This window comes from Mercenaria mercenaria, chromosome 17, assembly GCF_021730395.1.
Source record: "Mercenaria mercenaria strain notata chromosome 17, MADL_Memer_1, whole genome shotgun sequence".
NCBI classification, from domain to species: Eukaryota; Metazoa; Mollusca; class Bivalvia; order Venerida; family Veneridae; genus Mercenaria; species Mercenaria mercenaria.
Genome location: NC_069377.1, coordinates 21,593,439 through 21,620,302, shown reverse-complemented (window position 1 = coordinate 21,620,302; position 26,864 = coordinate 21,593,439). Strand labels below are relative to the sequence as shown.

The window sequence follows — 26,864 nt, the reverse complement described above, 5'->3', positions numbered from 1 at the left end:
TGCAGGGATATGGGCCACAGTGAGAAAAATATTGAGGAATATAGAGACCTATACCACATTGTAAATTGAAATGAGTTATCGAAATTTCCAATGCAACTCTTTCCGGGCACGCAGTTGGAAAACGTTATGACGTCATAACTATGGCGGTTTCAGAGAAAATAAGGACGGCAGAAAATACATGACTGCTGAATCATTGGAGGTGATATGTCCTCCAAAACAATGTTGTTATTGTACTATTTATATATTTGCTGAAGGTAATGTTTTCTTTTTATATATAAGCACTTTTATGAAACATGATATATCGAGTAAATGCTCAAGAAATAAAATTAGTAACACTATCAGACTACAATCGAAAGGTGTCAATTGCATGTTAACCATCTAAGCCCATTACATTTTTATCATATTAAAATCAGTTTACTAACTTATTACTGTATCGTTTTATTTCAATCTAAACTTCTGCAGTGTCCATTGAAGTGTATGGAAACATAAAGCTTTTAGATCTTTTCGGTATGGATGTAGCGATTGCCGCAATAGAGGACAGCTCGGCTGACTTTTACGGATTTTGTAGGAGTGCTATACAAGCTAAGTTCTTTGATCATGGTAAGATTTTAAGCATAAGTTTCGATATGTTTAACAAAGTTTTAATGCTTAGTATAGGTGTTTGTTCTACATATGTAATGGATAAGTAATTTTAGAATATTTTATTGTTTATATATCGAAACTTATGTTGCAGCGATAAACATACGTAAGGGGAGCAGTGGTCTACTGGTTAATATGCCAGCCACTCAGTCTGGGGGTCAAGGGTTGGTTATCCACTGGAATCACTACCATGCCTTCCCATATGGCACCAGTACTGTTTTCAAAGTAGCGGACTCGGGATTGAAAATTCTTCAAGCGTTCATCAAAATTGAGTTTAAATAATAAGCTAAACATACATAAATTTCTATAGAAAATTAAGGTTTACTACGGAAATGATATTGAAGGCTTTTCCTTATTAGGCAGATCCAAAACTGGAATGAGCTTATGGGTAAAGCCTTCTCCTGGGAGGAAAGAGGCCGTGGAAAAACTTTTTGATACGTTGGAGAAAAATGACAAAGTACAGTTTGAGAATTTCGTTGTGAATATATTAGAAAATTCGTTCACCTCAACATATTTGGAACCACGTGAGTATTATATGATTAGTTAAAATAGCTCGGTACATGTTTATCTATTGGCATTTCACAATTGAGATATACTGAAACCATCATACCAAGTTTCTAAATAATTGCCTTTCATGTCAGTATGCTTTTTATTATAAATCAGCTTACACACTCAGGTACATAACTCATCTGTGGGCCATTTGGTTCCATGAATTTTGTTATGTAGACAAAGTACATGTACATATTGTTTTTAACCAAACACAAGAGATTAAATTAGGAAAATGTTATTTCAACCAGCATAGTTGGTATTTCGAACTAACATTTTATGTGTGCATGCGTGTAAATTCCTTTCCATAACACTAACCGTCTGCTAAAAGTTTCATTTAACATTTTCCCTGCTAAATTTCTTAATTGGATTGGTCCATCATTCAATTTGGATAGTACCACTTGTTTATCAAAGGGGTGTTCACTGAAAATTTACTTACTAAATAGCGAACAGTGCAGACCATGATCAGTCTGCACGAAGGAGGTGTGGACCAGTTATTACATTTATGATAGATTGTAATACTAAATACTTGCATTAATAGAATAAAATTTATATCACATACACTTACAGTCCGGACCCCTACCCTCCTCCGCCCCTGCCAACCGTTAGCAAGTATTTTAGCATTGTAACACATACTGAGCGTAGATGACGATCATAAAACGGGTTTTGTAACAATTTCTTCATGTTTTAAAAATATTCATGCTCTTTAAAAGTAAAGATTGGCATCTGGGAAACTGACAATAGGTTCAACACTTCCTTGCGCCGGAACCCCCGTTTTGTACCGTGTGTATCATAAACCGGTAACCAAAATTAATAGGCTTACGAGGGGTGTTCCAAAAGTAATGTCACTTGCATCGGTTCTCCTATACTGCAAATGTTCTGATCATTTTAACTTGCTCTGCCCTTCAAAATACTCTCCGTCAGCCTGAATACACATTTTTGAGCCGGTCAATCCTATTTTGGAAGCATTGTTCATACTCTTCTATGGGAACACCCATCAGATACTGATAAACAGCAGACCAAAGGGCATTTCTCGATTTGTATCTCTTTCCAGACAGATGATATTTAAGTTTGGGAAACAGAAAATAGTCGCAGGGGGCCAGGTCTGGCGAAAACGGAGGGTGTGGAAGGACGGTAACCTTCTCTGACTCCAAAAACTCGGTCACAATGCGTGCCTTGTGAGCGGGTGCATTATCATGCAAAAGTCGGAGGTACTTAAGTCCTGTTTTGGGGCGGCGACTTTTGTAGTAGTTCTTCAATTTTCTTAGAACAACTTTTTTTATAGAATTTTCCTATGACCGTACTGCCTTTTGGTACCGGAATTTGAATGATTGGACCCTTATGAGTGAAAAAAAAATACATACAAAACCTTCTTCACCGTTCGTATTCGTTTGGCAATACTTGGGCTAAACCACACTAGCAGATACAGTTTACAATAAGCAGTAAGCCAGGTAGGGCCTTAGATTGTTATTTTGTAGTATACATGTATATGTGTTATCATTCAGGGGGTGGGGGGAGTAGGTTACTATATTTTTTAAAGACCCACCACAACCTCGTGACTTGCATGAACTACATGATAATCTTAGCTCGACTATTGGAAATATTTCAAAAGGAAATAATTTGTTATCACCCTTATCACCCTTGCGTCGGCGTCTATAAGCAGGTTTCTCAACAAATACTAAGCTAACTGCTTTTAAGCTTCACCACCCATATGTTTGGCATTATTAGTTGACATCCCAAGACAAGTTACATAGCTGTGGCTTTTATTTTTCCAATCTTATGCCCCTTTTTAACGAAGAACTTCAGGTTAAAAATTTGCATGGAGGCATGTTTCTGGGTCAGATGGTTTTTTTTAATCTTTAAACTTGTCTTCAGCATCCACATCATGAGGTGACCTCAAATGGCATGTAATATAGTCCTATCTTTTATTTTGTCAAAATTATGCTCATTTTTAAGTTAGAATGTTTTGTTAAGGTTTTGCATGTAAACATGTTTCTCAGAAATAACATGAACAAATGTTTACAGATTAGGCATACATCTTAAAGCAGCATGCCTCCATATTTGAGTAAAAAATAATTGAAGTTTGGTCATATTATGAACATTAAAACATTAGACTATGTATTTTTGTCTCTAAAATATTTCAAAAGTTCCAAATCAAGAAAAAAAGATGACCGTGCCGGGAATCGAGCTCCGGACCGCCATGGCAATATAAACATTTTCCCGTCGTTGTAACCAATAGCACTATAGCTGAAGTAGTGAATAATGACTTCAAAATATAGATATTTATAATCGAAACAGTTTACCTGGAGTAAAAGCGTGACAAACGCGTTCCGATTTTCATCGTAAAAAGTAGTAAAAACAGCAAATTCGCATGTGTTTCCGTAACATAAAGTTTGTCAGTAATTAAGCTTTAAAGTCTTCATCAGCACGCCATGTACCCGGATAATCCTAACTCCGTTCAGCGACCCTAACTCAGTGCCAACATGGCTGACAGAAAGATCATGTATGTAGTTAATTTCCTGGTCTTTTTTCGTGTTTTTATGTGAGTATGCAATGTTAGCCTAAAACTTTTGATAGTCATAATATCCTGTATTGATAACATGTTTTGTGTACTAAATATTTCAATCGAAATGTCACATTATGTGGCTGGAATTCATTAAAATGTACTCAAAAAAGTCTTCAAAATGAACATGTTTTATGTTTCTAACTGTTTTAAAGTACCAGAAATTGCAATAAGACCTTACTTATTAAATGTATTAGTTCCATAAATATCTCTTTGACAATGTTTAACAGTATCAAAGTTTGAAATCGATTTTTATAACTTAAAAATTGTATTGATTATGAGGTGGGTTTAAATTTGCGGATAATTCCTAACTGGTATAGGAAACAGTGCTGGATAAATACGAACTTAAAATGGATAAACACCTAACCAAACGAAAACGGCTGTTCGTCTGTGCTTTTTTATGGACTGTTGATGCTCAAAGTTCTTTGATCTACCCACCCCTGCAGGGATGTGGGGTTCCTATGTCCAACTCGTGATTTTTTGCCAGCGGACAAGTGCATTTTTCATTCTGTGTGTCCGCGGACAAGCATACTTTTTCAGGTATAAAATGAGAAAACATAAAATATCATTTAGATTGTGTGTTGCTTCAAGTGTATGGAGATGATAAAGATAATAGGTTCTTTGACTAGGTCTCGCGCACACTGTAACTCGGTGACTATGATAAAATATCAGAAAAGATTTAGATACAAGCAGATTTATTTAACGTCGGAAAGTATAAACATATAACACTAGCTTAAAGCTATTTTCCGACAAACACATGTAAATAAGCTCAACATAAGTAAAACAGCTGTAATAAAATGCAAATATGACTGTTAAAGCACATTAAAGCAAATAAAGCATCTGGCTCTAAGTAGATAAGAAACAAATCACAAATTATCACATACATGTTACAGCACATTAAAACAAAATAGCACATAGGTACAAAATGTACTAGCAAATAAAAGGAAAAAGTAATTTACCACATACAGATTTAGCGCATTTAAAGCAACATAAAAGAATTAGCTGACACTACACAAAAATAAGAAGAGTCACATTTTACAACATGCATTTAAAAAAAAACATAAAAGAAGAAATCATATACATGCTAAAGGGAACATAAGAACTACTAAAAGTAGCTGAAGAAAAATATTTGCTTCATTAGCATATAGCATTCTGTAACTAAAACTAAAAAAGGAAACCAAGGGTTACACACAGAGAACTAAAAGGACATTTAAAGACATCAGAAACGTAAACAACTTTAAAAAAAATATTATGACAAGTTTGTAAGTAGAATTCCAACTGCTGAGACAATAAGTCACTGTCGAAGGAAATATTTGACCCAGTAGTCAGCCAAATTAAAATCAAAAGCACACAGAGATCGTAAGAATGACTAAAACAAGTCGGAACGTTTTAAGAGTCTTTCTCTGAATTCATCTGGCTTTGCACCATTGCGTGGGCAGTGTTTCGGACATGACCTCAAAAGATCCCGAACACTGCTTACGCGATTTCAGACTTTTATAAACGTTAAAAGGCGAATATTTCAACAGCTTATTTTTTACCACAATTACTGTGATATGCTTTTCTTTTCATTGTCCTAAATAAAGAACTCGATCTCCAGTCTATTTTCTCATTTTCAGGTATAAAATGAGAAAACATAAAATATCATTTAGATTGTGTGTTGCTTCAAGTGTATGGAGATGATAAAGATAATAGGTTCTTTGACTAGGTCTCGTGCACACTGTAACTCGGTGACTATGATAAAATATCAGAAAAGATTTAGATACAAGCAGATTTATTTAACGTCGGAAAGTATAAACATATAACACTAGCTTAAAGCTATTTTCCGACAAACACATGTAAATAAGCTCAACATAAGTAAAACAGCTGTAATAAAATGCAAATATGACTGTTAAAGCACATTAAAGCAAATAAAGCATCTGGCTCTAAGTAGATAAGAAACAAATCACAAATTATCACATACATGTTACAGCACATTAAAACAAAATAGCACATAGGTACAAAATGTACTAGCAAATAAAAGGAAAAAGTAATTTACCACATACAGATTTAGCACATTTAAAGCAACATAAAAGAATTAGCTGACACTACACAAAAATAAGAAGAGTCACATTTTACAACATGCATTTAAAAAAAAACATAAAAGAAGAAATCATATACATGCTAAAGGGAACATAAGAACTACTTAAAGTAGCTGAAGAAAAATATTTGCTTCATTAGCATATAGCATTCTGTAACTAAAACTAAAAAAGGAAAACAAGGGTTACACACAGAGAACTAAAAGGACATTTAAAGACATCAGAAACGTAAACAACTTTAAAAAAAATATTATGACAAGTTTGTAAGTAGAATTCCAACTGCTGAGACAATAAGTCACTGTCGAAGGAAATATTTGACCCAGTAGTCAGCCAAATTAAAATCAAAAGCACACAGAGATCGTAAGAATGACTAAAACAAGTCGGAACGTTTTAAGAGTCTTTCTCTGAATTCATCTGGCTTTGCACCATTGCGTGGGCAGTGTTTCGGACATGACCTCAAAAGATCCCGAACACTGCTTACGCGATTTCAGACTTTTATAAACGTTAAAAGGCGAATATTTCAACAGCTTATTTTTTACCACAATTACTGTGATATGCTTTTCTTTTCATTGTCCTAAATAAAGAACTCGATCTCCAGTCTATTTGCGCTTTCATGAAGGTTTAATATTACAAATCAGAGCAAGTGAAATTTGACTATGGACAAGTGGATTTTTAAGTGTCCGTGGACAAGTGAAAAATGTAAGGATACCCACACCCCTGTCCTGTCAGTCCATGCATCACTCCCCCCACCCCACCACACCACACGCACATAGTTTTCTTCTCTATTTACCGTCTGAAAAATATCATATTTAATAATTAATCATAAATCTAATCCCATTTAAACAATATCAAAAATATTCCATTAACACCTTTATAAAAATATCTTACACTATACGATATACAAGATTTGAAACAAACACAATTCTTCTGAAACTGTGTGTGTGTGTGTGTGTGTGTGTGTGCGTGTGCGTGTGCGTGTGCGTGTGTGTGTGTGAGAGAGAGGGTTTTGGGACTACAGAACTTCGAACATCGGTGGAATTAAATAATTTCTTATATAAATATAATAATTTTGACTTTTATACTGAGTTATTTTTTAGGGTTTATCCAGATTTTTCCAAACATTGCTATTTGCATAATATTAAAATTATGAAAAAATATTTGACTGTAGTGGGCATACATATAACATCTTGTAAAATTAATGATAAAGTTGGAAGACAAGCTTATAAAGTAATGTTTACAATAATCAGACCATGTACATGTCAACTCATTCATTTCTATAGAATACTAGTCAGTTAGGTGTTTATCCGTCACGCAATTTCGTGTAAGTTAGGTTTTTATCCATTCCTCATGTAAACTGAGTTCGGTTTTTATCAAATCAAAGTTATGTTTTTATCCCTTTTCTCGCTGTCAGTGCATTTGAACATGTATTGTGTCAACATGTAGTGGGTTAACAACATAGCGTAAAAGGGCCAATAAAGTAGTATATCTTTGCTTTCAAACAACAAAATAGTCGAGGCATCAAAAGCATAGAAGTATTTTTAAAGATTTTTTGTAAAAGTTTTCATTGAAAAAGTTGCCTTATTCGTCGTTTTTCCACCTGAAAACACAAGGGTTGATATATTTAACATGATACATTTTGAAATAAATATACACTTGATCGATGGAGATAGATATAACAACAGAAACATTCCTTTAAACATCGTAATTACACAGAAAACAAAGTTGTATCGGCTTTACATCCTCGGTGTTGGCACTGAGTTAGGGTCGCTGAACAGAGTTAAGATTATCCGGGTACATGGCGTGATCAGAAAAATAGCATTTATTTCAAGATTTCTAAAAACAGAAATATTTTTTTTTGTTGTCGACCGATCTGGAGGCATGTCGCTTTAAGCATCATGGGTAGACCTCACAGGCCACGTTTCATAAAGAAGGCTTACATTTTAGCAAAATAATGCTCCTTTCTCAACTTCAAAATTTTTGCTAAAATGTTTTGTAAAGTGGAAGAGCTTCAAATAGTCGAGCGCGTTGTTATCAGACAGCTCTTGTTTTGATTATAGATTTATTCTACAATATTGCAGGCGGAAAATTAAAAATCCTTCCAGATTCAATTTATTTCCACAGCTTTGTTTGCAAATTGTTTCAATTTTTTCTTTATTCGGTCAGTCTTTTTTCGGTGTATTTAAAGATTTCAAAAATACAGCTAAACAAATATCTTTCATTGTGGAAACAAAGTGTTATCTAAACTCCACTAACTACACGAAGTACTGGGCATACTTCCTCCCCTTTTTAATAAAGCATTAAGATAGTAAATACACAATATCTTTTATGAATATATAACTGGTAAACATAGTATTTTTCTTTTTCAATACAAATGATGTATACTTACAATCACGAAAACACAGCAGATTACAGTTAGTCCGTGGTGGGTCTTCAAACATATTTCAATTGGTATACAGATTATTTTCACAGGAAAGTTCAATAAATCGAGAACTCACAACGAAACCGTTCTTACTAGTGGTTAATATCATAAAAGCTGTCAGATGACAGCGCGCTCGACTATTCTCAGTGCTTGATAGTATAATATAAGCTATGAGTAAAACTTTAACATTACATTAAGCATATTCTAAGTCGAAAAGGGGCCAAAATTCAGACAAAATGCTTGATAGAGTTGTCTGCTCCTGTTAACAGACTGTGGTCATGATGGTAAACAAGTATGCAAAATATGAAAGCAATATCTCCTTGGACTTTGAAAATATTTGGGGTGTTACGCAAACTTTAACATTTGTGTGACGCTCACGCTAACGCCGACGCCGGGGCGAGTAGGATAGCTCCCCTATTATTCGAATAGTCGAGCTTAAAATGAAAATATAGAAATCTATAACTTTGTTTTTCGTGAACCAGTTGTCATAAAACTTTACGACAAAAATGTTTTATTTTAAAAAGTGCAAAAATATTCAAAAGTGAAATTTATTGAGTTACTCAGAAAATAAAAAATAGTTGCAGTTATCAAATGCATTTAAAATGTCCTGTTTTTGACAAGGATACACTTTTGTTAATATGATCAAAGGTAAACACTATACCTGTATACCTGTATATGATAAAGACCTGAGTGCAGAACTATTTGGTGAAGTTAAAGTGTATTTTAAACTTGATGAAGTAAAACTTATGCTTATATTGAAAGTTATATGTGTTATAATTTCATGCTAATCTTGAGTGATGCTTATTTTCATCTACCTCTATTGACTGTCCAGGTAATATACAACCTATTTTCAAACACTCCGCGCGTGATACGTAAGACAACGATCTATATGATTTTGACCTGAAATGCTTTAAAAACCGAAAGCAGGGTATATATTCACGAACATTTCCACATGTATATGCGTAAATGAATCAGAGATCAGATACATAAAATGACCAATATTGTAACATTGACATTGCAGCTTTCCATTACCTTCGATAAGACACTTTGTCATCTGATTTAGGATGGGTCTTGGCAAAACGTATTCTTCAGTTTGAAGAAGAGTTTAGTCATGTCGGAGGTAAGGACGGACAGACAAATGACAATAAAGCTTAGCCAGGATTAAATTATTTTATACTGATATTGTATCAAGTGTAACCATTAATGGGCATTTATCAGATTGGTTCAGGGTCCAACGTGGCTGCCATTCAGGGGGATCCCCTTTCCCCTTATATTTTTATACTTTGTGCTGAGATATTAGCAATTTTAATTAAACAGAATGAAAATATTAAAGGAATCAGATTAAACAACATCGAATTTCTACTATCCCAATATGCTGATGACACTACTATAATGTTAGATGGAACTGAAAAGTCTTTGAAAAACACCATTCAAACCTTAAATGTTTATGCTAAACTTTCAGGTCTTAAAATCAATGTAGAAAAAACTGAAGCTATATGGATTGGTTCAATGAATAAAAAGCAACTTAAGCATTTGTCCTTATTCAAACTAATTATTTGTTGAAAATTGAAGAAATTAAGAGATTATTTATTCAGTGGTCAAAAAGAAAAATCACTCCAATTGGCAAAAATGTGGCGATTAAGACCTTAACATTACCAACAAGAAATATCTTTAAAAATGATGGTCGGCGAATTGTAATAAGGAAAGAAGTTTATGAATTTTTCATCTAACATTCATCTTTCATCTAACATTTTTCAAATTGCAAAACTAAACACTGCACTTTAACAATTTAAATGGTTCTCTTTTAATTTTTCGCAAAGGTTTCGTAGGTTTGCAATTTTGTTTCGTTTATCCTTAGACGAATAATTACAGCAGTAGTTTGATGAAGATTCATGAAGCGGTTCATGAGAAGAGGTCATTAAACGTGTTTATATTTTTAGCTAAATTGGTCCCTCTCCCAGTTTGTAACAAAATAGCAGGAGACCTTACGATATTGTTACACATCGAGTTTGATAAAAATCCATTACATTTTAGTGGTTAATGCGAAGAAAGGCATATCTACTTTTAGCTATAGTGGTCCCTAATAGGGCCCAAGTTCCTATATAAATAAATTTGGAAGAGGACCTTATAATGATGCTCCAGACCAAGTATGACAAAGATCCACCAAGCTGTTGATGAGACGCTGTATAAAGGCATTTCTAGTTTTAGCTCTAGCAGCCCCTAAAAGGGGTCAAGTGTCCCAGCTGAACAAAGTTGGCTGCGGGCCTAATAAAGATGCTACAAATCAAGTTTGATCAGAATACATGAGAAAAAATCAATTAAAGGATTTTTTTATTTATTATTTTTATTTATTTCTAAAATAGGCCAACTGATCCCGCTTTAACAAATGCATATTCGCTATTCATGAATCTTTGGACAATGACGTCACACCTATAAAAAGTGAAGGTCAAGCAAAACATACAATTGTAATTATTTCAATATTTCTGTTTCATAAGCAAAGTTTGACCGTAGTCACATAGATAAACTGTATGCAGCGTACCTTCGTTTCAGTGTAATGAGATTCAGTCATTATATAGCATATACATAATAAAACAGATTTCAACTGAGTTCAATATTTGCATACCATATTAAAGAAAAATATTCATATATAATAAATCAGTTAAATAATTTATAACAAATATATCAAAGCAAACAAGTACTCATTTTAATATGCAATCTGAATAAGTCACAAAAGCAAGAAACCTTTTCATATACAGACGACAATTGTAACAACGAAAATCTTTTAAAAAGCACTTCTCTACATAAAAGACTCTTATCACACCCTTATTCATGTGATACGCAGACCGTATTCAGCTCTTTCTTTAATTTGATATATGTTGGTATTTGAACAGGTTTTTATCATATTTATTAAACTTACTTATCATTTTGAGATATATCAATATTCTTACTAAATATACTGAGCCAAAGTTAGCTTTAAACTGTGAACAGCGTCGTTTAGGATAAACGCTTTGTCTACATTTCACTCAGCGTAGCACAATCAACAGAGTGAAAGAAATTGACACTCGTCCAATTAGGCAGAGTGTTGCATAAATCTTCCATTTTGATAAATTATCTATAATGCGTTATCAAGTAGTTTGATTTGCAAACTGAAGTCACGTGGCATAGGTAACGAATTCGTTCTTAGACGGCGTTCGCCGAAAAATAAACCACCTCATTATGAGTCTACCAAACCCTAGTGATGAAATTGTCAAGACAATTTATAATATGTTTTTCAAATATTTGTGGTCTGGGGGCCCAGACAAAATAAAACGTAATATCATAACTCAGTCATATGAATATGGAGGACTCCGAATGGTAAATCTGGAGATTTTCATGTCAGCTTTGAAGATAACATGGCTTAGAAGATACCTTAATTATAATACTAAATATTTTAACCTAGTGAAAGATATATACCCTTTCCTGGAAGATTTGACAAAATATGGAAATGATTTTTTGAAAAGTAAAATAACTACTGTCAAAAACATGTTCTGGAAAGATGTGTTCATAGGTTTCACACGATGGAGCTTACAATGCCCAAACTCATGGAGTGAATTTTGCTCCTTACCTGTCTCGTATAACAGTATGTTTAAAGTTGGAAGAACAAGTATTTGTTTTCCAATATTTGTATTTATTTATTTATTTTGTTGGGTTTAACGTCGCACCGACACAATTTTAGGTCATATGGCGACTTTCCAACTTTAATGGTGGAGGAAGACCCCAGGTGCCCCTCTCCAATATTTGTAAGAAATGGCATTATTTTAGTTAATGATTTCTTAAATGGAAATGGAAATTTCTTGTCCTTTAATGACTTTATTAATAAGCATAATATAAACAAAATATTGTAGAATCTATTAGAAGTTTTCTTAACAGACTGAGAATTCCTCATCATGCAAAAAATGAAGATAGTCCTGTACAACCTTTGTCAGTCAAAATTGTCAATAGTAAGAAGAAAGGTTATAGGTTTATTTATGACTCACTGCTAAAATCTAGTAAGTGTCCATGTTCTGATAGAAAATGGTGTGAAGAATTAAACCTGAATGTTAACTTTAATTGGTCATCTATATATAGACTCCCATTTATTGTCACTAAGAATTCAAAGTTGCAGTGGTTCCAGTACAGAATAAACCATAGAATACTAGGAACAAACTCTTGGTTAGAAAAAATGGGCATTAAAAACAATAATAGTGTTTATATTATGCTTATTAATAAAGTCATTAAAGGACAAGAAATTTCCATTTCCATTTAAGAAATCATTAACTAAAATAATGCCATTTCTTACAAATATTGGAGAGGGACACCTGGGGTCTTCCTCCACCATTAAAGCTGGAAAGTCGCCATATGACCTAAAATTGTGTCGGTGCGACGTTAAACCCAACAAAATAAATAAATAAATACAAATATTGGAAAACAAATACTTGTTCTTCCAACTTTAAACATACTGTTATACGAGACAGGTAAGGAGCAAAATTCACTCCATGAGTTTGGGCATTGTAAGCTCCATCGTGTGAAACCTATGAACACATCTTTCCAGAACATGTTTTTGACAGTAGTTATTTTACTTTTCAAAAAATCATTTCCATATTTTGTCAAATCTTCCAGGAAAGGGTATATATCTTTTTCCAGCGCTGCACTGAACTTTTTCTGTCCATCTATTTTTTTTCTCCCTTTTTTTCACCTTCAGTACTTATAGTTTGCGTTTTGTTTTCCACTTTGTTCAAGGCTCCATTTTACTTTGTAAATGAGTCTTGCAACAGACTCTCACTGATCTTGTCTCCTTAATAACATGTTTTTATGTGTTTTTTTTTTCGCCCTTATATCTCTTCCTATATCATAAATTGACAGAAGTAGTGGTATCCTTTTACTGGTGTAGTGTACTGTCTTGTTTATGTGTGTTCATAAAAAGTTAACATAAAGATCTGTCAAAAGTAACATGGAAATTGCCTAGTTTGAAATGCTTACTATAATTATCTCTTAGATAAAAGCAACCTTAATGTAAAACAGTTGTATCATTCTCCTTTCACCATTTATAACAAATTAATGTCTAATACTGGTTGCTTGAAAATACATATTTTTGGTTTACATCTTAATCATTGCCTAGCTTGGCGCGGTTGGTTTTGCTGGCTGTGTAGAGCATTGTCGGACTGCATAGATGTGCAGGCTGATTGTGATCTACACTGGTTGCGGGTGTGGGGCCAACAGCGTCCAGTATGGTGCAATCTGATGAGCGTTTGCATTGATCTCTATACAACCAGTACCTTTTTTTTGGTAAATACCCCTTAGAATATGGTGCAGTCTGATGGTTATTTGCATTGATGTCTATTCAGCCAGTACCTTTTTTGGTAAATACCCCTTAGAATATGGTGCAGTCTGATGGTTATTTGCATTGATCTCTATTCAGCTAGTACTTTTTTTGGTAAATACCCCTTAGAATATGGTGCAGTCTGATGGTTATTTACATTGATTTATATTCAGCCAGTACCTATTTTTGGTAAATACCCCTTAGAATATGGTGCAGTCAGATGGTTATTTGCATTGATCTCTATTCAGCCAGTACCTTTTTTGGTAAATACCCCTTAGAATATGGTGCAGTCTGATGGGTGTTTGCATTGATCTCTATTCAGCCAGTACCTTTTTTGGTTAATTACCAATTAGAATACTTATTAATATGGTACTCCGCCCAATATTGGAGAATGACGTCCATATATAGAAATTTAGCTGTCTTTATATAAAAAAAAATAATAAGAGGTAGTATGTAAAGTTATGATATTTTAAGTAGTTCCATATCAAACATTGTTAATGTAGTCTTTTCAAAAGCCATAGAGCTTGTATGTTATTATATTTATGTGATTTGTGGAATAAAATATATGCCCATAAAAAAAAAAGCTTAGCCAGGAACTAGTAAGTGCTGAGACGTAGAAATCACTGTATTGTAAGCAATCAGTTTATGAGAGATAATGTAAAGTGATACACTCTCATGTCGCTTAGCAACGGCTTAAGCGGAGTTCTTTTATAGTAAAATTGAATGTTCTATTTAGTTAACCACTCGGCTACGGAGGATGATGATCTATAAAGGCCTAATTATACATTTATACTTTTATCAGCAATGGAAGACAAAAATTCCTGCTATGGACGGAATACCTTAAACAAGTTATTCCTAAACTGTTGAATTGAAAAAAAGAAAGAATCTTATTCCAGCAAAAAATAGTGAACATGTGTGAATTTCATTTCAGAAAAACCGATTCCAAAATATGTTGATAACCATTGCTTTGGGTGTGCCGACAAAGAGGTATTGTTTTTTACATGTATATTAACAGAAACTGTGTATAATGATCAAAATAAAAGATTCAGTTTCAGAGCCTTTATACAACATTGACTACTTTTCAAGAGTTAGTGTTGATGAACCGTCACATATTTCCAGTCCAATAACTTCAACTGGAAAACTAGAACATTTACGGCTCTGAATTTGTGTCAGTTTGAAATACTGTTTGTGGCAGTTTGGTAGATTTTCCTCTTTACACAAATATTTGAGCCGTGCCATGAGAAAACCAACATAGTGGGTTTGCGACCAGCATGGATCCAGACCTGCCTGCGCATCCGCGCAGTCAGGTCAGGATCCATGCTGTTCGCTTTCAAAGCCTATTGTAATTAGAGAAACTGTTAGCGAACAGCATGGATCCTGACCAGACTGCGCGGATGCGCAGGCTGGTTTGGATCCATGCTGGTCGCAAAGCCACTATGTTGGTTTTCCCATGGCACGGCTCATTTAGAAATGGTGATTTTGTATACTCAAAAATAGAATCGTCAGCATAATCATGATTTAGTGTATTTTGCGTTTTCTACTTAAAAGCAAGAGGTACATAAAGACATTCTTGTATTGTTTGAAAATTTAGTTCTTACAGTATAATTATAAAACTTCTAAATATGTCTTATGTAGCAGGAATGTTTCAATGAACTGGGATATATCTTCCATGATACATAAATCAACAGTAGTTTAATTGTTGTTAAAGAAAGTTTTTTTTACTTTCTGTACGTTCTATATATTAAGTCTGTATACCTTCCGATTCGTTTTGCAATATGCTCGGATGTCAAAGGTTATGAAAGTATCATATGATTGTTAATATGTAAGTTATATCCGTATTTCAGGTCTGGTGCATATTGTCCAACAAATCATTGTGTCTTTCGAAATTTGATTGCCTAGGTTAAGTATATTATATAAAATAGGTTTATTTGTTAGTTACATTTTCAATATGTTCATTTCGTTTTTTTTGAAAAAAAAATGCGAAAGGCATGATCAAGATAATGTTCAAGCAAATATATTTTAATCAGTCGATTATAACCCGATATTTACATTGATAATTTTAAACTTTCTTTATATTGTAGTATGATTGCACATGAACTCATTATTGTCAAGGTCGGTAGTTGACACTTTACCCTAATTAAGGTTGAAGACAATTACATTAATCACATGAGTAAAACACCAACAGTCTTAAAAATTTCAGAAAAGCAAGCGTTGCCTACGAAATTTGCGATTGATACAGAAATAGTTCGTGTCAGCATTTTGATGTTAAGCGATAAAGATTTTGTCACTGTAACAGAGGACTTTAAAAATGTGATGAGACAGCAAATAGCAGACCAGCTGTTTTGTTCAAAGGAATTATTGACAAAAGTTAATATGGTTGAATCAGGTAATCTGATGATGGCGATTGTTAGATGACAAGATGGTGATGTTACGATAAGAAAGCGATATTCAGTTGGAAGGATAGTGATGGTTGGATTAACTGCCATCCTACCATCCTACTATACTACCATCGCTATCCTACCATCTTATAATCCTACAATACTACCATCCTATCATCCTTCCACCCTACTACTCCACTGTAACAGTATTTTATAACCTTCCCATGATGCTTTGTATGTCGTACGTAATCTATTTCGCATGCCATACTGATTCAGCCTAGTGTATGCGAGCGGCTACAGTAAAACCTATTTCATATATACAGTGTTTGCTGTTAATCGTATAATGTGAAGATTAACTCTTTATATATGGTGTAAGATTAAGTGAACTAAATACATGCTTATGAGACAATGCTAAGTTAATCATCCGATTCAGAGGACTAGCATTACTTACCTCAGCAGTGAATTAAGTAATTAACCATGAGCGCTAATGAGGAACATCGGCGGCTGTAGACGCACCGTCTCATAGTTCTACGGCTGTGTCTTCGCTGATACCCTTTCCACAGAAACTGGATATGGACAGTGATGTCGCTACTAATTGGAAAAAAGTTCAAACGCTTTTGGACCAACTATGAGAAAGCAGCCGGACTTGTACATAAATCGAAGAACAGCTACATTTCTTACGTGCATAGGACCAGAAGCGATGGATATCTTTGATGGGTTTGATTTTGCAGACGACTAACAAAAAGATGATATCGATATTGTTTTGAGTAAGTTCGAAACCTTCCGTGTCGGACAAAGAAATGTGACATATGAGAGATATGTTTTTCACACCTGTTCTCTAAGCGAGTCAGAAATTTTTGACAGTTATTTGATCAAGGTGAGGAAGTTATCTGAAACATGTAATTACGGAACGTTAGAAAATGCATTGATCAAGGCAGATTAGTTTTGGGTATACGAGAAAATGGATTGCGTAAACGCCTCTTACAAGAAGATAAACAAGCAAATTCGATGAATTGGAATCCCCCGCCGAAAGGGTCAGAGTTGAGGAACGGCAAAAAAATATATCCTGCAAAAAGTTAAGAATGTTACCAAGAAGCACATAATTTCATTAGCTTCATTAGTCAAATCAAATTAAAAGAAAATGAATGGTTTGTTTGGGGGGGGGGGGGGGGTGAGGATACAACAGTTTACATTTGATTATAAATATTGGTAGAAAACGAAAAATGAAAAAAAAAAAAAAAAAAAAAAAATGGGGGGGGGAGGGGGGGGGGGGGGGGGGGGGGGGTGACCAATGTAAGGTGGTGACCAGGTGTAGGTACACAACATCACATGTTTATAATAAATGTGCATGGAAAAGAATGGAAGAAGTTTAATGAAATTCTTCCAATTGGTTGGTTTGTTATGTACAGATCTGTGGATTTTTAAACAATTAAAGGGCAATAACTAAATGGAAAATTGACCAATCGAAAAAAAACTTGAAGGGCATCATCGCAGTATCTTGGTTCATGTCTATTTCAAGTTTGATGAAATTCTACCTGCTAGTTACTGAGAAATGGCTGCAGACGGACATTTTTCATTAAATCAAGGGCAATAACTCTGAGGGAAATTGACCTATCAAAAAAAAAAACTTGACGGGCATCAGCGCAGTATCTTGGTTCATGTCTATTTCAAATTTGATGAAATTCTACCTGTTAGTTACTGAGAAATGGCTGCAGACAGACATTTTTTATTAAATCAAGGGCAATAACTCTGAGGGAAATTGACCAATCAAAAACAAAAACTTGACGGGCATCATCGCAGTGCGTTGGTTCATGTTTATTTCAAGTTTCATGAAATTCTACCAAGTAGTTACTGAGAAATGGCTGCGGACGGACGGACGGACGGACTGACTGACGGACTGACGGACTGACGGACGGACAACGCCATTTCAATACCCCCCTCCCGATTTCATCGGCGGGGGATAATTAACGTTGGAAATATGTATAGACATGTGCCGAGCTTCGGAAGCGTCGTCTACGAAATTACAGACATTAAACAAAGGTGCATCTTTTCAGGAAGATGTTCAGGTCGTAAAACCTAAACGGAAACCTACAGCTGATCGTAGAAATCTTCATCGAGGAAATCCAAGTGTAATATTGTGGGACATTTTGTGCTGCAGGAAATTGTCCTGCCTATGGGATCATATGTTAAAAATGTGGAAAATTTAATCACTACGCTACGGAGTGTCGTTCAATAACAAAATTTCAAAGGTCCCACGTGAAACAGTTTGACATAAGTCGGAGTCTGAAAGTGATGATGAAGTTTTGACAGTCAATACCAGCGGAAAAGTCCGGGTTAAAATATTTGCAAACATACTGCTCGTTTATCAACAGAAAAGTGTCAAGTTTCAGTTAGATAGTGACGCAAAAGCAAGTATTATTTCTAGATTGTATATACCGGATGAACTATCAGAACACATGCAGACAACCATCGAGGAAATTGAAACAAAATTTGCGTCAGTATTTGAGGTTGAAAGTCAGTTTGAAAACCACTTACATTTGGAAGTAGATGATACTGTCAAACTTGTGAAAATGCCTGTACGCAGAGTATCAGTAGCTATGAAGGAAAAATTGAAACGAGAGCTAAATCAACTTGAAAAAAGGGGAATAATTGCGACAGTCGATACACCAACAGACTGGGTTTCAAGTTTAGTAGTTGTCAAGAAAGACAAAGGGAAACTTCGCATCTGCGTATACCCTAAACCACTGAATACAGCGTTAAAGAGGAGTCACTATTTTTTACCTGTGGTGGAAGATCTGCTCCCAGAGCTAACTAACGCAAAAGTTTTCAGCAAGTGTGATGTCAAAAATGCATTTTGGCACGTGGTGCTGGATGAGAAATCTAGTTGTCTCACAACATTTGAAACGCCATTTTCGCGATATCGTTGGTTGAAAATGCCATTTGGAATATCTCCAGCGCCAGAATACTTTCAGCAATTTCTTGAACAAAACTTAACAGGTCTTTTAGATATTTAAGCGATCGCTGATGACATTATAATTTATGGCAAAGGTGAAACCTACGAAGAGGCTTTGCGCAATCATATCAACAACGTGCAGAAACTACTTAAAAGGTGTCAAGAACGAGGCATTAAGCTAAACAGAGAAAAGTTTCAGCTTCATAAATTTTAAACTGAATTGCAACTTGTAGGTCATTTACTCACGGATAAAGGAGTACAAGCAGATTCGTCGAAAATGATGCTATTATGAAAATGCCAAAGCCAACAGACAAAAAAGCTGTCCAACGGTTACCGGTAACAGGTCTTGTCAACTACCTAACAAAATTTCTCAATAAGCGTAGCGAGATGTGCGAACCGTTAAGACAACTTACGCATGAAGATGTTGTCTTCGATTGGACACACGAACATGACGAAGCGTTTGACACAATCAAGCAATCAGTGTGCAACGCGCCGGTATTACGTTACTATGAGTCAAATATAAACTCGAAACAGTAATACAGTGCGACTCTTCTGAAAGTGGACTTGGTGCAACATTACTCCAGGAGGGACAACCAGTTGCATATGTGAGTCGTCCACTCACACAAACAGAGCAAAACTATGTGCAAATCGAAAAGGAACTGCTGGCGGTGGTGTTTGCATTTGAGGAATTCCACCATGTTACATATGGTCGGAAAGTTTTATAAAAAGTGACCACAAACCACTTGAAATCAATAAAAAAACGCATTTTCGGGCACCAAAGCGCCTTTAACGGATGATACTGAAATTGCAGACTTATGACTATGAAATTTGCTATAAAAAGGGAAACACATGTATATTTCTGATACGCTTTCTAGAGCTTACATAGCTAATGGATGTGTTACGCACATAGAAGAAGTACTGTTGACAGACTATAAGAAAGAGATAGAAGCTACATTTTGTCTGATTATTTGGCAGTTTCTTCTAAGACAAAAGACAAATTAGAATCAAGCAAGCTACGCTCGAAGTCCAGACATTGGTAGGGCTGATTAAATACATTAAGAATGGATGGAATGAAGTGTCTTTTTTAAGAGAAGTAAAGCCGTAAATAAATTATTCTTTCCGGGATGAACCATCGGTAGATAACGGTATCATATTTCGCGGTGATAGATGCATCATACCAAAAAGTATGCGTAGAGAAAATCTAGATCAGCTTTATTCGCATATCGGAATTGAAGTTTATTTAAAACGCGCTCGTAGCTGTGTGTATTATTGGCCGATATAACATTGCAGTTAAAGACTTCATTAGCAAATGTGACACGTTAGAAAGAGAACAGAGTAAAGAACCGTTAATCAGTCACAGTATTCCAGATAGACCTTGGGCAAAAGTCGGAACGGACGTGTTTACGTTTGATGGCCAGGACTATTTGATAACTGTAGCTTATTTAAGTTATTTCTTTGAAATAGACCGACTGTATGAAACAATGTCGAAGGAAATAGTCGCTAAGTTGAAACAGCATTTTGCAAGGCATGTAATTCCTGAACATGTGATCTCAGATAACGCAAGTGTTTACAAATCAGAAAAGTTCAAATCATTTTCAAAGGAAATGGGATTTCACGCATGTAACTTCATCTGGAATCAAACGGAAAAGCTGAAAATGCTGTTAAGACAGCGAAACGTATAATAAAATACCCAAAACATTTGTATAAAGACCCGATGCTAGCACTTTTAAATTTTAGAAATACACCTCAACAGGCCATAAGTTACAGTCTAGCTCAGCAGCTGATGAACAGAAAAACGCGAATATTACTACCGGAGAGATCAAATCAGTTTAGCCTAGCATACCGTTAAATGTTAAGGCTAAACTTCCGAAAAGCAAAGACAGACAAACCTACTGTTATAACAGGACTGCGAAACCATTAGACTGTTTGCGAGCTGGTGATACGGTGAGAATACAGCCGAATGAAAAGAATAAAACTTGGGGAAAAGGAACTGTTGTCGAAAAACTGCAAACGCACTCTTAGAGAAAATGGCACGGTAGTGAACCGAAATAGAAAACATCTCCGGAGAACGATTGAACTTTTCAATGAACAAAGGGAGGAGACTGAAGACATAGATCAGAAAGTAAAGGACCAAGAGTTGTTACCCTATACAGATTTTCGAGCTGAAACGGAATTGAAACCGCAAACAATCGGTCAATTAGTGAATTCAGAAACATTTGCAACACCGGTAACGCAGACAAGATCTGGTCGTATTGTGCGAATGCCATTAAAGTATAAAGACTATGCCACATGATGTCTATAATCATATAGCTGATAAATGATGGATTCTTAATATTAACACAATATAGGCTAAACGTATGCAAGTTATGCAAGTGTGATTGTTATTGACTTATCAATGTTAATGTGGAAATTACTTAGCAAAGAAACCCCTAATGACTTTAAATTTAACAATAAATACTAATTTAATTTTAAGCTAAAGTCTAGTATTTTCTTCTTTTTCTTTAAAAGAGAAAAGATGTAACAGCATTTCATAACCTTCTCATAATGCTTTGTATGTCGTACGCAATCTATTGCGACTGCCATGCTGATTCAGTCTAGTGTATGCGAGCGGCTTCAGTAAAACTTATTTCATATATACAATGTTTGCTGTTAATCGTATAATGCGAAGATTAACTCTTTAAACATCAACCATCCTACTATCCTACTATCCTACCATCCTAGTATTTATATTCTTCCGTTGTATTATCCTACTACCATTTTATTATACTACCATCGCTGTCATACTTTCCTACCATCCTACCACCCTACTATCCTACCATCTATATCCTTCAGTTGAATTATCCTACCATCCTATTATACTACCATCACTGTCATACTATCCTATCATTCTACTCTCCTACTATTCTATCATCCTACTGTTATCGCCGTTATTCATTTGCATCCCTCGTTGTAATATTTAGTACATATTGTGTGCTAGGGCGGCCATTTTCTTACTGTGTACCAGTAAAGTGTACTCTATCTTGATTAGCGTTGATTGCAACGGTAACTAAATGTTATAACGTGCTAAGAAAGGAACGAAAGGCGATAGTAGGATACAAAGACAGTAGGATGGTAGTAGTGGATATGATAGTTTAATTGCATGATTTGTTGGGTTTAACGTCACACCGACACAATTTATTTATTTTATTTATTTTGTAGGGTTTAACGTCGCACCGACACAATTTTAGGTCATATGGCGACTTTCCAGCTTTAATGGTGGAGGAAGACCCCAGGTGCCCCTCCGTGCACTATTTCATCACGAGCGGGCACCTGGGTAGAACCACCGACCTTCCGTAAGCCAGCTGGATGGCTTCCTCACGTGAAGAATTCTACGCCCCAAATAAGGTTTCGAACCCACATCGATGAGGGGCAAATGGTTTGAAGTCAACGACTCTAACCACTCGGCCACGGAGGCCCCGACACAATTTATAGGTCATATGGCGACTTTCCAGATTTGATGGTGGAGGAAGACTCCAGGTGCCCCTCCGTGCATTATTTCACCAGGAGCTGGCACCTGGGTAGAACCACCGACCTTCCGTAAGCCAGCTTGATGGCTTCCTCACATGAAGAATTCAACTTAATAGCATGAATCCTTATCGTAAATCGCCGGTCCATAGTTTGACAATGTGCTATTGACCGGACAATAGTTCAAAGTTTAATTTTACTGGGCCAATGTCAAAACTTTCAGAAAACAATAATGAAATTTTATTTCTGATGTCATGTTATAAGACACTGATATGCTTGCCAGTCATTAGTCAAAAATCTTTGCCTTACGTCCTTCGCCAAGCCATCCAATAAAATATATAATATTGTACATTATTGACATCTTGAAATTGGTTTGCCATGTTCTCAGTATATACATGTACATATCAGAAATGATATAGTGTGGAAAATATCTTCAATTTTTATTATCGTTTGCCTGGTTGTTATATAGTTCATTTTTGAGGTCGGCGATGTTTTTTGTATATTTAATGATGGAACAGTCTGTTATTTAGGTAATGTTATTCAGTACGTACGACTGGGGTTCTTACCTAAATAAGGCAAAGTAAATCATGTCGATTTCCCTAATCGGCAGACGAGTCGATAAATTGAATTCTCAATCGTCAAAGCGAATAAGATATTTTCCTCTTACAGCTGTAATAATATTCTTCTAATAAGCTTAAACTGACACAGCGTGTACACTGACGAAATGATATAGATATTAAGCAAGTGGTTACAATCCCACTAGTTGATTAGAGCAAAACAGAAATCTTGTTTTCTGCCATGTAGTTCACAGAATGTTGATACTCTCGTTGACGAAATGTATACTTAGATTAGAAGTAATCTTTTACTGCTAATGTTTATTTTAGAAGATGGAAAATTTGAGTTAGGATTTGACATTACCCTCCGTGATGACAACACAGAGCTCAAGAAACTAGTTATTTTGCTTCAACGCATCGTCGACCTAGAGCAACTGGAAATCATAACAACAGAAGCGTACTTTATAGCTGTCTCAGAAAGTCTTATGTTTCAACAGTTTATCTCCGGCTACCCGAAACCAAGGAAGGACGAAGGCGTTTCTTCGTACTTTTGGAATGCAGTAGTAGGCGGAAGCTTTTTCGCTTTACTGATTCTGGTCTTTACACTCTTGGTCAAGGCTGGAAGGAAACTGCACAATAGACCTGTATATCAAACACCAGACGTCAATGGTAATCAATCTGTTTATATACTTAATAAACAATTGCTTTAATAATTTATCAATAAAACTATAGATAAAAAGTAAGCAAGTATTACAACATTGCATTTGGCTAAAATACAATTTGCCCCGTGTAACAAATTGTTACTGTCCTTGAGCAGTTTCATAGATAACATCAAACGTTTTTAATATTTTGCATCTTTATATCTGACATATTATCATCAACAGGTATTGTACCTCATTTTTTTTTATATTTTAAAGACTATATTTAATCTATTATTCGACAATGGTATATTTGACACGATATAAGGTAAAATATACAAGTCCCATGAAACAGACTGAACTAATACCAAGCTCAAATGAGCAAAATACGAAAATCCGTTAGATTTTTAAATGGTGCCATTGTATTTTCTGTGAAATACACACTTGAAACAATTTTCACATTTCTGATAAAGTATCATTCATAAACGAACACATGTAATAACCAAGCGTGACTGAGCGGACGCACCATGTCGTTTTAAACGTGTTGATGATAACGATACTGCAGGCTGCTTCGAAAAGAAGTTCCTGTCAGAATGTTTGACTTTTTTCTAAAAAATTCTGCCACACTCTAATTAATAAAAAAAGATCGAACTTCTCATAAACAGATATTTTATAGATTAGTTATTTGTACCACTGCAATAGTGATTCAAATGCTAGGAAAAGGATTACACATGAAACTGCAAGGCATGTCGAAGAAGAATTAAACAAGAAAGGGGTCGTATCATATAAACTTGATCGTATTTATTAACGTGGTATAATGTTGCAGCCTTGCAAGGAGATGATATTTAATGCAGTTTCTATCACAGCTCAAACTCTGATGACTCGCAACAACACTATATCTAGAAAGAAATATTATTTTCCTACGATAGCTGATTCAATCAAGGCATCACAATATCTGTAAAATTAATCACACGTGTCTACACATAAACTCATCTGTTTTACATAAACTCATCTGTTTTATGTACTGGACGAAATGCTGATGCTTTAAAAATAATCAGAGGCTAATTCATATTGCTAGAATAATTTGACATGATATGCATAACTGCCTAACAGTAAATCAAACAGTTCTTAAGTGTTCTAACCAGCATACAAAAGTTAGATAATTGTATTGTCATGAAACAAGTGATTTCACATTGGTCTAGTTATTTGTCTAGGGTGTCGTATTTCCCCTAGCAATTTAATTAATACTATCATATCATTGAAGAAATTGTGAAAGTAGAAATGTCAGTATTAGAAAATACTGTTTTATGAAACACTGATGTTCTCTACAAAATAAACCACGAGCATTCCAAGTTAAAAAAAGACAAAACTTATAGTTTTTACGCACATAAACAAATTTTAGTTTGAGCACACGAACCTTGACAAAACAGTATTTAGGTAATTGTTACACCCGAGGTGGCAATCAATCATTGCATTTGGTTATTGTCAGTTCTGATGAGGTATCATTCAGGCATCTAAAGTTAAGTTTTGTTGTCAAGAAAGGTGATAATTATGAAGCAAAGATATTTTTGATATTATTTAGCTACTATTTGATACTTGTTTGTTTACACAATCTAGCCAAATAGACATTTTTCATCAGAGCATGAATTAACTGTAAACCACTGAGACTGTCTTTGAATTACTGTATGATAACTGTATTTTTGTTTTACTTTCAGCAGAGAATCATAAGACTGTTGAAAAAGCTTCAAAAAGGCGACCAGAGATTCAAAGCTTTTTAAAAAGAAAATAGTGGAAAATTATATACGCTTTCAAGTTTTGTAGCCACATCTTTTGATCCGTCCGTTTTCATAGGACTAACAACGGAAGCATCACAGAATCTCACACATGGGTAGTCATCACACAATCAGATAGGAAAGGGTATAAAACAGCCCTTATTTGCAGTTATGCAAATTTTCTTATCAATTCCTTTGGTTTAAATATAGTAATCTATTCAAACATTGCGTCGAGGATCGATAGATTTCGATTGCATCTTGCTGTTCAATGAAAATATCAGCAAAATAATCCGTATGAATATTTGAAAATGAAAAAAACAACTTATATGGAAATCTTAAATTCCGGTCTTAGTGATTTTGTCTGGTAAAATGAACAGCCGTTTTTAATTCATATGTTAAAATAGACTGCAAATCTTTTGGTCGGAAATGAAACTAGTTTTATCCTGTAGTCGTTACTATATTCGTCTTGGTTGTAAAATAGCTTTTAGTGAAATTATACGTAACTTATTTTGTATATCGTACATCTCCATTTGTTTCTCTTGAATATTATGAAGAAAATGCTTATCTTTATCATAGTTTTGCCTCATACATGGCACAGATATGAACTGAACATAAATTTTGAAAACTTTATTGTCTGTGGAATTTTCATGTGATATTTTTAAAAGTACTTATAAAAGTTGACTTTCGATTCTTTGGCTATTTATGACAGCAGAGTATCATGTTTGAAAAGTCATAGATTCCCTTTTTAGAGTATATCATTCCCGCGGAATTTGAATATTCGAATAATTGGTTCCACACGAAACACGCGCGGGGACCAAGGGTGTTAAGCTTTTAAATATGAAAAATTGAACGGGTGCATATATTAGATAATTGTGAAGCGATTCCTTTGAAAATATCATTATCATGATCTACGATGGTAAATTAAATTATAAAAACAACGGCCTATTGCGAAAGAATCCGAAGTACAAATTTAACATTTAAAAATGAGTTATCGTGAAATAGTGAATATTTCCAAATGTACTTATTATTAAAATACGGAAAAATATTTCAAATAGAATTTCTAGCAATAAAATATTGCTTTTATCTGATATAGTTTAAATTCATCATTAAAAAATTGTAGTAAATGTTGTTTTTTGTCCACGTCTTTCCCTCATGTTTGTACATTTTGGTTCATTTCGAAAGTTACTTAACTTTTAACAATCGTACAATTGTTTTTCTATTTTCTTTGCTGGCCTCACCTCACTTTTCATCACATTTATCTAAATTGTGTATCTTTATATACCACGTGAAAAAAGAGCAGAAAATGATTAACGAATATTTTTGATTTCATCAGATTTATATTCTTGATACCGGAAGTTAGGCCTACAGCTTTGTATCTAAATTGAAACGGCTACAGTCATATTTCTTTGAATTCATCTTATTGTGTATATTATCTAACACTTAAAACAATGTTGATGTTATATGAATAAATGTTCTATTGTGTCT

The 26,864-nt window shown here is 34.7% G+C and overlaps 1 protein-coding gene across 1 annotated transcript; it reads left to right on the top strand.

Annotated features, from left to right (window-relative positions):
- The first annotated feature begins 395 nt into the window (after positions 1–395).
- Positions 396–26,864, top strand: LOC123537590 (uncharacterized). Its single transcript, XM_053529236.1, has 7 exons — positions 396–600; positions 999–1,163; positions 14,512–14,567; positions 15,425–15,479; positions 15,781–15,966; positions 23,300–23,638; positions 25,323–26,864. The coding sequence occupies exons 1-7, from the start codon at positions 510–512 to the stop codon at positions 25,394–25,396; spliced, it is 966 nt and encodes a 321-aa protein (XP_053385211.1). The 5' UTR covers positions 396–509; the 3' UTR covers positions 25,397–26,864.